Source organism: Falco biarmicus, chromosome 4 (genome assembly GCF_023638135.1).
Source record: "Falco biarmicus isolate bFalBia1 chromosome 4, bFalBia1.pri, whole genome shotgun sequence".
NCBI lineage: Eukaryota > Metazoa > Chordata > Aves > Falconiformes > Falconidae > Falco > Falco biarmicus.
This window is the reverse complement of record NC_079291.1, coordinates 67,708,133-67,721,182: the sequence shown is the minus strand read 5'-3', so window position 1 is coordinate 67,721,182 and position 13,050 is coordinate 67,708,133. Positions and strand designations below refer to the sequence as shown.

Here is a 13,050-nt window from a genome sequence, read left to right as displayed (position 1 = left end):
TCTGGTTCTAAATGTTTGAGAGTCTTTTCCATAAAAATCACATTCTTGGAGTTTTGTGATTCTGAAGGAATCATAGCTTCTATTGCACAGCCTGTGTAGTTAGGAAAATGTGGAAACTGAAGTCCTTTGAGGAATAGTAAAGCAGAAAGTTGAAAACCAGAATTTACATGCAATTTAATCGTCTGATTTTGGACTTGGCCAGTGATTTTTGGATGTTGGGGAACTGAAAGGCAATGTCAGTGAATTTGAATCTGAATAATTCCCAAATTGCACTAGATTTTAATCAGGAAGATTAGGCCTCTTGTTAGGAGGGCTGCAAACGTACGTGAGCCCTATGTAGTACATCAGACGAAAGGGATACAGTTGATCTGCAGGGAACAGATACTTGAACTCAGAAGCAGAAGAAGGATAGGAGAGGGCACCGTTTTTTCAAGTATTGTATTTGGAAGTGTGTCTTTCTGAAATTAATTTTGCACAGACTTCTGTTGTTGATTGATGTCATGGTCTATAATAAAGAAGGATATGAAAACAGCTTTTGGTTAGGTCCTGTAGGCAGGTTTTTGTGCAAAGATGTGGGACACGTTTTAGTGTTTAATTGGAAACTGTGAACTGACTTGACTCAGTTTGGACAGTAGCATTGTAGTGACTTGAGATCTTGTATCAAATGGAACAGTCAGTTTAACTTCAATGTGAAGCATTCTCCTATAAGTAAGAGAAAGCAGAGACTATTCAAGGGGAACAGGGATAGCCCTCTGCCAAAGGAAAGCATGAGGCTAAAATAAATTTTTGCAATTCAAAGAATAGGAATTGTGGTGCTGTCACTGGTTCTGCATTTCTTAGTACTAGAAAATATTTGCAAAGTGGCACCCTTATAAATTAGGAAACATCTGTGGGAGAAAAAACCCACACCCCCTCCCCCAAGTTAAATTATTTCTTGTACGTCACACTAACTCTTGAAAGCCTCTGCAGGGGTTGTGTAGCCCAGTTTTGCAAGGTGTGGGAGTATCAATTTATGCCCCTTCATGATTAATCCTTTTAGTTTCAACTTCATCAGATTTCACACAAGACAGTTTGTTCTTTGGTGGTTACTGAATAAAATGCCTTAGTGTGAACTTTCCTTTGTAAATTGAAATGAGAGAAGCTCACTGATGAAGAAGTAGGCTTGAGATGAGAATCATCTCACCGTGTCTTGCCTTACCTAGCTGGGGAGAGTGGTACAGTTTAGTCCTCAGACTTTCTCCTTCTGTCTTCCAGAGAGCTGATAAACTGCCATGATGAGACCATCCCTGCAACTGAGATGATGAATCTGTGATGTTGAAATCAGTACAAGCATCATCCTCTTGGGGTTGTGCTTGGAACAAGGTCTAACTGAAAACTGAGTCAGAGCATACATCCAACATGTACAAACGTCCCTTAGGAAGAATTTCAGGCCTTGATTTCCCAATGATGTTCATAAAAGTAGGATTGGTCCCATAATTCATGGTTAAACTCAAACCCTTCAACAACAAAGTAATTGTAACTTTGGTTAATTACACTCTGTCTTCATCAACTGCAACTGACTTGTTTCTGTTATAGTAAGATTTTTTGCCATGACCATAACAAACGAGCAGGAAAGAGAGAGAAGACAAATTAAACAAAATTAAGAAATCAGTCAAGATACTTTAAATAGTTTTTCAATAAAAAAAGCTCGTTGGCAAGCTGCCCTGACACCTGGCAGAAATATTCTCTTTCCTTTTAATGTGTCTGGAAAATTTCAGACCTTGCAGTTCCTGATGTGGACTGATAAGGTTGCAGTAAGGTTCTTCAGCAGAACTTGGTTACATCGTCCTCTTCAGAGGAGTTTGTATCGAATGACTTACCTTTAAAAAAGGAGGATCAGGCCCACTTCAAAGAACTGCTTGATATAAGAACTAAGACCTAGTGCAGAGCTTAAGGTAGATGTTTTCTCAATTTTGATATAGCTATGGATATTGAAATCCTGTGTCATTGTTCTTGGCACAGGACCTGCTGGTCCTGTGTCACTGGTAACCTTTTTGATATTAAAGATATCATAAGATAGAATTGAAACATTAATTAAGAGCAATCAGAGCTAAAACCCAGAATTCCCAATGGTGGCTGTATTCCTCTGCTATCCAGCTGTTTGCCAATGGCAGCAATGCCAGGCTGCTGCTGAAGTTTACTGAAACTAATCGATGCTTACACATAGATTTTGCAAAACCTGTGTGTCATGTTGGAAAGCAGCTAGCAAGCACGCTTACCCCTGGCCCTTCTCTCATGTTAGAAACATATCTTTTTTCTTGGTCTTGGTACATCTTTGAATATTTTTGTAGCCAGTGGTGCCAAAGGAATTTCCCAGAGATGATGAAAAAGGACAACTGATACACAGGCTGGTGGGCTGGCTGTGCAAAAGAAAGGTGGAAATCAGCTGTTACACAAGTGAGCAAAATGTGTAACCATTCTGTGTTTTGTGTCTTAATGTAATAGAAGTTACAGTATTCTTTGGATAGGCGATCTGTTCATAAAACTGCTTTTGATACCTGTTCATTATATCAAGAAACAAATTCTTGAAAACTTCCAAAAGACCCTTCTGGAAGAATGTTTGATTTAGAATAGTCACTAGGCACCTGCATGTATGGCGTATAGGCTCTATGGCTAGAAGAGACCACAGGCAATCATGCCATATAATCACAGTCATAAATATATCCCATACTATTTTTAAATAAAACATTTTTAAACGCCTACATAGTGAAGTAGCTTGCACAGCAGAGCAGGCTTGGGTCTCAGCAGCCACTTCCACTGCATGGTATTCATCAGCCCGTAACCACCACCCTCAACAGCGATTTACAGTTGATAACCCTGTAACTGTTCAGGGAAGCTGTTAGCACCTCAAGCAAAAAACTTCTACTCCTACATGCAGAAATAATGTTTTCCAGAGATTTTGTATGTTTAGCGTACAGCAACCGTGCTGAGAAGTGCCTCTAGGTGGACAATCTGCTCTTTTTTTTTTTTTTCAGTGAGACCAACTGCGTGCCAGTGGCAGTGTGTAAAAGGCAGCTAATTCTCCAGAAATTCAAGGAGGGTGCAGTTAATTTGGGCCTTTTTTTAAATGTTGGTTTGCCACGTTCGCTGTTTGTGCAGCGTCTGCGCAGGACCTCGCTTCACACCATTGATGGAGGCGGTTTCCTGCTGCGGAGGGAGAGGAGTGTTCGTGGCGGAGGAGTGGCACTGTTGAGCACAGCAGTTCTATGCCTGGTTTTGTTACCTCTTGGTAACTTTTTTCTATTTATGTAGATTTTTAAATTTGCATTGTTTCACTGTGAAAGACTGGAGATGCACAGCGAGTGTAAGCATGTGTTCCTTGTGACTAGGTGTCTTGTTGCTATGTTCTTATTTTACAACTGGTGTTTGACTCGCATTAGGAAAAAAAGGAGGTAAATTACTCCAGTAAAGACCACGTGGCCTCCTGTTTCAGTGGGACATTTCTTCTGCATTAATACCACACATCTGACAGAGCCTCCCTCTTGATCCTGAGGCAGATCCTTAGTTCAAGTGAATGCCATTCAAGTGGGTGCCATGTATGTTCAGTGATTTAGATCGAGCGGTGAACAACATTCAGGCCTTATCATCAATGTGGTACTCCGCACAAGCTGCAGGCAAGCCAAAGACCAATGATAGGTATCACGGCTGTTTCTGCGAGCTTGGGCTTCATGCCGTAATCCCGGGTACCCAAGCACAGTGGATTCCGAAGTTGACAAGGCAGGATACAGAATTTGCCAGCCTCATGTAGTTTTGGATATTGCAGCACAGAGCTCAGGACAGTAGAATACAAGTCCCACTGTTTCTGCTGTTAAGTTTGGGGTTTTTTCTTCTCCGTTTCTTTATCTGGTTTATCTGGTTTATCTTCTTGATATGATACTTGTGCTTAGATTCAAAATGTGAGAGACAGCTGTTAGGTATTACATGATGTTTTAACAGTGTTGCGATATCAGAAATCACTGTTCTATTTTTGGCTGAACCTTTATCTTTTCTTTTGCAGAGCCATAGCCCTGCCGCTCAGTAGCAAACTGGGTGTGAGAGACAAGGAGAGACCAAAAGCTCAGCCCCACCCCATGCTGGAAACATTCTACAATACGCGCTGCAAGAATCCTGGAGAGGTGAGCCCTTTCTGTCTTTGCTTCCCTCTGGATTTAGCCCCTGTGTCTTTAGCCAAATGAAATCACGTTTGTAATTCTGAGGTTTGGTAATGCCACTCATATTTGGAAGCTCAACAGAGCAGCAGGAACCACTGTAGCGTTGGCTGCCTGAGACCAGCCAGCCCTTGAAGTCATTCTGCAAATGTTCACAGCTATCAGTTCTGCTCCTGAAATGTGAGGGTAGCAGCTTTCTATAGGCAGCATTCAAAAAATGTAAGTCCCAGAGTTTTATGGACAGGAAACTTCTCCCAAAGGAAATCATGACAACTCCTGTTCCCTCTTGTGTTTGCCTTATATATGGCATGAACTGAAACACAGGAGGCTCTGTCTGAACATCAGGAAACAGGTTCTTACTGTGAGGGTGACCAGGCCCTGGGACAAGGGAGGTTGTAGAATCTCCATCCACGGGGATACTTAAAAGCTGTCTGGTCATGCTCCTGGGGAACCCATGCTAGATAGGTCTGTTTGAACAGTGGGGTTGGACCAAACGACCCTCAGAGGTTCCTTCCAACCCCAGCCATTCTGTGATGGCTTCTTTTCATGTGTTAGCAAATCCCTGTCACATCAGCTCTGTGAACTGACTCCCATGTTGCTAGTCCTTGCAGCTTGGCAGGCGTGAATTGCTTGATGCTCCTAGTTCTGCAGTGGGTCATTCTGTTGCTGTGCAGTCCATGAGTTTGAGGTTGGCCTTTCAGGAAGCAGTTAATCTTGGCTGTCAATACAGACATTGCCGTTTTCTGACGCTCTTTGCAAACAGAAATGGCAGGTGGTTTTCCCATGAGAGAGAAAAAGAGTGATCTCGAAGAACTTGGCAGGGTAATCTGGAGTTACAGTGGCTGCTGCTGAGGGAAAAAGCATTGGCAGGATTATGAATCGTTAGGCAGCATTAGGATTTAACCTTGTCAGAGAAGCCCCTGGGTGTGACCCCTGTGGTAAGGAAAATAATCAGATTTTCTTTCAGCTCCTTTTTTTCAGGCTTTCTTGGCCTTGAAGCAATAGCTGGATGAGCAGAGGGCTGGGGTTCTGGTCCCAGTGGGTAGTCCTAGTGTGTACATACTGCCTTGACAAGACTGTTGTGGCACGGTTTGTACTGCAGCGGGGCATGTGGAGCCTCAGGACGTTCAGTACCAGGTTAAAAACAAAAGAGTGGAGGCTAAAATAAAAATGTAGGCATTCATCTGGGTTGCGCAGCCAGCCTTTATTCCCAGCAGTGGGAAGGAGTGTTCTCAGGAACTCTTGCTAGTATAGTGGTCCTTGACCTTCCTCTTGCCTGTCTGTCTGCAAAATCCACACTTTCGTCAGTAAAACGACTCCTGTCAAAGAGATCTAACTCAAGGCTCAGCTTTGCAAGCAGGTTTTCCCCGCAGCTTTACCTGCACCCACACTGCACTGAAGCTGGCGCTTTTATCCCATAGAATCTGTGATACTGGAGCATATCCTCACCATGAGACTCCTGGAAGCAGTGTGACATGGAGCAAAAACGGTGCAGCTGGCTGCTGCCTTACTCTCTCTGTTCACTGGTTACACCTCAGCTGGTCTTCTGGTTTTCTCCCTCTCCCACGAGTTCTCAAACACCTGCTTATGAGTCAGGTTCTTGTCCAATACAAGATGAGATTTTGCTGTTCTTAGCAGCTTTGTGCTTGCGAGGAATTCCACATTATGGAGCAGTTGGAGAATATTGTCTCCATTTGTCTCCACCACAAGAAGAGAAGTCATTAAGTAAGACTGGAAGGAAGCACATCTGAAAAATGGTCATGGACATACTTTTGTACAACATGTTCAGACTGTGTAAGTCACCCTCACATGATACCATTGAGGTAAATGCATTCCATGAAAAATGATTACTTAAAAAATGAGGCTATCCATGGTGACCCTTCCAGAAGGAATATAAAACATGACAAACCTTTTTCATGTCACATGCCAAACTGAAGAGCCTGAGGACAAGAAGGAAGGCAATTGCAGTGTTTCCGTGGGTAATCTATTGAAAAAATTACCCCTCACAGGTTTACCACAACAGGATAATATCCAGTAGGAAAATGGTGTTATGTCTGCTCATGATGTCACTCAGGTTATTGGCTGATACTGCATCAGAATGCTGAAAAGCATGACAAGATTTGGTGCAGAACTTTAAAAACTCTTTAAGCTGTAGTAAATCTTTCTTGGAGTAACACCTTTAAGGGACTTGGTCTCTTAAGACAGGGTGAGGAAGTAATTAAACAGCAAACTCCTGAGAGGAGACGAGACCAGAGTTCGGTGAAGTTCACAAGTTTCAATATTTAGTATTAATAACCAGTTGCTTGTGGGGGGAGTTGAAACATTTTCTACTGTCTGAGGTCTTTACACTAAGAACCATCAGCTTTCTGAAAGGTGCCTTAGCTTGAACAGATCTGGGCTTGCCAGGAGCCCCAGCTGGGCTCTGTGGTGGGTCAGATGATACCCGCAGTGCCCCTTCGGACCTTCAAGCCTGGATCTGAACCTGCTTCCTCACCTGTTTTCCAGGGTGAGCTGATCAGTTTAGCCAAACAGTGTGACCTGCCAGTGAGGAAGGTAGAGAGGTGGTTCCGGCGCCGGAGGAACACAGACCGACCCAGCCTGTCGAAGAAGTTCTGTGAGGCCTGGTGAGTGGGAGCACAAGCCACGAGCAGCCGGGCCCTTCACCAGGGCTGAGCTCGGCAGGCAGCTCACTGCCTCCCAGCCTGCTCTCCGCCCCTCCGCCAAGAGCATCCCAGCTCCGCTGCCACCCTGCCTGCCCTCCACCCCTACACGGAGAGCAGCCTGGGTCTTCCCTGCCCCACCTGGTTCTTCTGCAATTCTCTGCTTCTTCTCTGTTACTGAAATGTTCCTTGCTTTTCCCCTTTGGTATTGCTCCCAAGTCTCCTTTTACTCCTGTCTCACCTTTATTCCTTATAGGGCTTATGTTTCTGACTTTTAAGACTGGCATTCTGCTTTGAAACACAATTGTACCTGAAAAACTTCCTACTCTTTTGCATCTTACTGCTGCTTGCTGCTTTGCTGCTGTTTTGGTGCTTTCAAAAGAGCCTTTCTGTTGGTTTTCCCTTGCCTCACTGCAAGCTGATTCCTTCTGCTGCATCCTTGTGGCAACTGTTCTGCATGCTCTTGCTTTCAAAAGTCACAGGCCGTGGGCTAGGTTGTATTCTGCTGTCAGTTGACTTCAGCATCCTGAAAGTCAAAACCCAGCACCTTTCACAGCAGCAGAAAAAGGGGCCTGTGTGAAAGCTTGTGTTTACCAAAAGGCAAAGCTCTTCTTGGAAAGAGCTGTGTGGAAATCCTCCATATTATGTGGAGGCACAAAATAAATCTCACATCAGCCAGTTCTGTGAATGTTCATGCTGGCTAGGCTTTCCACAGAAAAGGAGGATTCTCCTGAGCTTGGTTGAAATGCCTTACTTACGAGCGGCTGCTCTGCTATTTATGTAAGGAAGTAGGTTCTCCCAGGAGAGCCACAGAGATGAAAGAAATCATTAAATACCTGCAGTGCTATTCATCTGTCTAGAAGTGTGTATGCACAGAGTAGGCATCAACTTTGAGCTAATCACCTCATGCTCCATTTAGCACTCAACCTCTCATTCAGAACCCCTGCCTAAAAAACCCCAATTGAAAAAGAAAAAAAAGGATGTGTATTATTTATTTATAATATTCCAGATAGTTCAGTTAGAAATATTTACATAGTCTGTGGACAAGGAGTTGTAAAGCAACCTTGCTTAATCTGCTCCCATCAAGATGAAATCTTAAGTTCTCCCTGCACTCAGCTGACTTGCAGTGAATAGTAAACAGTAACTAGTTTTCTGACTCAGCTCACCTGGGATGGTGTCCTTCCACCTACCCTCTGTCACCATTTGCAGTTTATAGAGAGAATGTCTCCCACGTGATGTAGTAGTTTTGTACAGTTTTGTCTGTCCTGGAGCTCCTCCTGGGGGTTTTGTTGACAGGTGGAGTCTCTTCCTCAAATGTAGTCGCTTCTGATTTGTTACAGAGATTTTTGGAAATCAAAGGACTGGTTTAGGCAGTTTTACTCATTACTAACAACTTGTTTATTCTGTTGGGGTGAAATTCACCTCATTCCTTACTATATGTGTGTACATTCAGTGTGACCTGCTTCTGTCCACTGAAACTGGCAAACAGTTCATACGTACTTTTGTGTGGGTTCAATGGGAGTAAGTCATTACTAGCTCCTGGCTGAGATCAAACATGATAGTAATTACTTGCTTTACATGATAACAAATTTAGCATTCCTAATCTCCAAAAGCCTAGAGAGATACTGGCATTGTTTGACTTCTACCCATGCATCTACTAGTCCTGGGAAGGTTTGGGATGGTTATCTGGGTGATGTTAGTCAGTGGGATTATTGTATTTTCTGCCATGTCTAAAGCAGAAGAATTGCTTTAGTCTGGTGAATGTGCTAGTGACATGCAAAGAGCCACTCCTGTTACGATCTGGGCAAACTTTGACTGTATTAATATATGTCTTTGCCTTAATAGTTCCATTCTTTGAAGGAGCAATTGATACACAGACTTGCAACTTGGTGGTTAACGAATGGGATTCTAACGTACTTTGTTTTGTTTGTTTGTAGCTGGAGGTTTACATTTTACATCACTTCTTTCTTCACTGGGCTTGCTGTCCTATACGATGTGAGTACACAAGCGGTGCCACCTGCCGTTCTACCTAGCCAGTGCTGCAAGAACGGCAGATTGTGTCAGACATGTCCTTTCAGACCTTCTGATAGAGGTTTTCCCACCAGATCAGTGTGTATCCTCTGCACAGCACACTTATGAGATATTGGACCGTGTTTATTTTAAAAACTCCAGCTCAAAACCAAGAGGCTTCCTCTTCTTCTGGCAAAGCGGAAGACACTTGGGATTGTGTAAAAATACATTTCTGTGGGGTAGGAGGTGGAACACTTACCTGAGTAGAAGCTGCAGGACCTGTTTGTGTCTTGTATTCAATACCTGTTTAAGGTAAAAACTCAGGCTTCTTTTGGAGCATGGACTGCAGTTTGATAATTTTATTTATTAATTTTCTTTTTCTTACCCAAGGTGTGATTGCAGGCTCAATAGCTTTAGACTGATGGCAAAAACTTCTGCCCCATGAGTCAGTGAAACAGCAGGTAGCTATAAAAGTTATCTCACAGTAGGCCACCAGAAAACAGCCTTATTTGCTGAGTAGAGGAATCATGAAATTCCAGGATCTGGGTTTCCTTTCTAGTTTAAGTGACATAGTGTGCTGTAGTCGTTTCAGAGTTTTTGCTTTGCCCTCTCTGATTCTGTATCACATGTCTTTCCTGGTTCTGTACCTGGATTTGCTGTAAATCCTACTCCCCAGCCAGCAGGAGGCTGCGTTTACTCCTAATTACCACTGCTTGTTAAAAACCACTGCTTACTGCTTCCCTTCCATATTGCTCGTGCGCCAGCAGGTGCCCAGTGAGAGAAGAAATGTCTTCTTGCTCCTAGCTCTGATATCTGGAGCCTTGTAGAACCGTTACTGAAAATTACCTTTAAGATGTGGCACAGAGTATGTTCTGTCACTGTAAGCTCTAGGGCGTGCTGGTCCTGACCAAGTCTGGGCACAGCGAAAGGTCAGAGCGTGCTCCATGCAGGAAGAACTTTTGGGGACTTTAGTCGCCACGTTTTTATGGAAGTTTCTAAGTTGTGAAGTTCTAAACCACTGATTTTATAACAAGTGTGAACAAAACAGGATCTTTTCAGAGGTTTGTTAATTAACAGACTGCAGCGTGATCGTCACCATTAGAGGAAAAACCATGTTCCTGACACATTCAGTTTTTAACCTTCTTACCATGTTTAAGTGTTGTTGTCCAAACCACAGAGATTCTTAATTAAATAGTTGTAAGAATATTTTAATATATTCAAAACATCACCACCGCTGCCCCAAACTTGTAGAAGGGTGCAACAAGTTGGTAGAAATCTTCCCTGAGCTATTTTATTTGGAACTGGGCTAAACAGCATGTGAAATTTCAGTGCAATAGCCACAAATTGGCAGTGTTGCAACCAAGTTCTTGCAGTGGAGGTCTCTTGGCAACTGAATTCCAGACAGCGCAACCAGCTCTGCCTAGAATAAAACACAGCAGTGTCTGTAGTAGTAACAAACTAAAGGAGTTCAACAGTTGGTAAGAGAAGAATTCCTCTGGCATTCTCACATTCATGTTGTATTTTCTTTCCAGAAGCCTTGGCTTTGGGACCATAGAGAGTGCTGGACAGGATACCCACAACAGGTGAGTCATGCAAGAGGGAAAATTGCTGTTACAAATCCTGTATTTTCTTTTGATATCTTTTGAAAATCAGGTTATATTAGTGAGAAAAGAGAGGGCACTAAATTAAATTCAGACTCACAAGTTCTAAGAATTCAAAGCCCGATCCTCGTCAAGGGAGCACTTCTTTGTATCTGGTGTAATCCAAACACAATAGCGGATGATTCAGGAAAGCAGGAGGAGACTGCAGAAATAAGGGAAGGTGAGAGTTCTGACCAGGTGAGCCAAGAAACTGAAAAATGGGAATGCTCCATCGTTGATTAGTTTGTAGAAAAGACTGAGGCCAGAGAAGGACATGTTGCCTGAGGAGAAGTGGTGAAGACTTCAGTGGAGAACATGTAAAGCAGAAGACATGCTCTGAATGCTATGTACTTTCAGCTACGCTGAAGAATCACGTCCACGGTGCTCCCCAGGGAGTTTGTTTCCCAGTGGAACTGGCAGTATGCCAGTAGCAATACAGCAGCATTCCCATTAAGTTCAGAGGATGCTCTCTTATAGTTCTAAATGTATATTCTGAGTTTTTATCACAGCAGCACTGTGAGAAGCTGTCCAGTGGGTTGGAAAGCATGCATCTCTTACCAGTCCAGACCAGAATAACCTCAATGAAAATTGCCAGCTAGGCATAAAATCCACTCCCTTGTTCATCAACACAAGGAGCAGACATAGTAACCAAAAGCCAGGTCATTTTGTGCTGAGCTGCCTCCCTTGCTATCCTACTCCTGTAACTTGAGAAGTTGAAAAAAGTTAGAATGGGGCTTCACCCACTGAGCACAGGAGCCATTGCCTGCTCTGGCTTCCCCCTTATGTTTTTATGTGCTCTGAATTCTCTAGAGGAGATGGCTATTGCCTGTTCCATAGTTGCCCCTGGGCCAGCAGTGTGCCTGTGTGGCCAGGGGGCTAGTGGGATCCTGGGGTGCACGAGGAGTGTGGCCAGCAGGTTGAGGGGGGGTGGTCCTCCCCCTCTTCTCTGCCCTGGGGAGGCCACATCTGGAGTGCTGAGTCCCGTGCTGGTCTCCCAGTTCCAGAGAGACAGGGAACCACTGGAGAGGGTCCGACAGAGGCCAGTGAAGATGATGAGGGACTGGAGCATCTCCCTGATGGGGAAAGGCTGAGGGAGCTGGGGCCGCTCAGCCTGGAGCAGGGAATGGATGTTGTGATTAGTTCATCATGTTGTCTCTGCCACTCCCTCCTCACACTCTTCCCCTGCTCCAGCATGGCAGCATGGGATCCCCACCCCTGGGAGACAGTCCTCCACAAACCTCTCTGCCGTGGGTCCTTTCCGTGGGGTGTAGTCCTTCAGGAATGGACTGCTGCAGCATGGGTCCCCTGTGGGGCCACGGGTCCTGCCAGAAGACCTGCCCCAGCCTGGGCTCCTCTCCTGCAGGGTCACAGGTCCTGCCAGGAGCTGGCTCCAGCACAATTTCCACAGGGTTATAATTTCTGTAGGGCACATTCCCTTGCTCCAGTGTGGGGTCCTGCCTGGGCTGTGGCGGGGATCTGCTCCCCCATGGGCTCCATGGGCTGGGGGCACAGCCTGCCTCGCCAGGGGCTTCCCCACAGGCTGCTGGGGAACCTCTGCTCCGGTGCCTGGAGCCCCCCCAGCCCTCCTTCCTCACTGACCTGGGTGCCTGCAGAGCTGTTTCTTGCATGTTCTCACTCCTCTACCAGCTGTTATTGCACAGCAGTTTTAACCCCGTCTTAAATATGTTACCACAGGCACTACCACCATCGCTGACCTGCTCAGCTTTGGCCAGCAGCGGGTCTTGGCGCTGACTGGAGCTGGCTGTGTCGGCCATGGGCACCTTCTGGCATCTTCTCACAGAAGCCACCCCTGCAGCTCCCCACTACCAAAACCTTGCTGCATAAACCCAATACACACACTTTCCAACATCTGTAACAAACAGAAAAGACCAAAACCAGAGCTAGTAGCTTCGCACCGGTGAAGAACAAGAAAGGTCAAGGACAAACCTGTGTGTTAGCAGGAACAAAGAATGTATTAAATACAATTTTTACTAAACAGACCATAATGCCCTGTGCCACAGACAACAACAAAATACCAGTTCTCCCAAATAATCTTGCCTTAGGGGGGAAAAAATCCCTTCTGATCCAGAGCTCCCGTTTGGATAACCTCCAGTGTGAACAGCTCATATCAGCATGGGAGATGTTAACATTCCCCTTGGTAGCACCAGTGCATCCAGCCGTGCTTCCTCCTGCTGTCAGCCACTGGTGGTATGAAGGAAAACAAAATGACATCTGTGAAGGCCATAAATCAATACTTTGGGTAGAGAAAGCCCAAATAAATTGGTATTTATGAATGGAGCACTGTGCTCCATGATTCTTGGAAAATACTCGTTGCAAAACCCCTTTAGTCATAGTAATTTTATCAAATAGGTTGAGGTTTAAGGAGACTGTACAATGCCATAACAGCAAAAAATTCCTTGTTAAAAAGCACGCATCTTGCTGAGTTTTTCAGTTTTCTAGCTGTAAAACCCTAGAAAAATTATCCAGAAGAATGCCAATTATTGTTCACACTGGGATTGTACTTTTCCCCCCATTAGTTTGATTAAACTGAAA

At 44.6% G+C, this 13,050-nt stretch overlaps 1 protein-coding gene across 7 annotated transcripts in view; it reads left to right on the top strand.

The window, feature by feature from the left end:
* The window catches only part of LOC130148595 (ceramide synthase 4-like), a 48,256-nt gene that overhangs the window by 27,248 nt on the left and 7,958 nt on the right, over positions 1-13,050 (top strand). For all 7 annotated transcript variants that reach the window (XM_056337386.1, XM_056337385.1, XM_056337389.1 and 4 more), the window contains 4 exons: positions 4,037-4,154; positions 6,693-6,811; positions 8,785-8,842; positions 10,390-10,440. In XM_056337386.1, the coding sequence (XP_056193361.1) occupies positions 4,037-4,154; positions 6,693-6,811; positions 8,785-8,842; positions 10,390-10,440 (346 nt within the window). The remainder of the gene's footprint in view (positions 1-4,036; positions 4,155-6,692; positions 6,812-8,784; positions 8,843-10,389; positions 10,441-13,050) is intronic.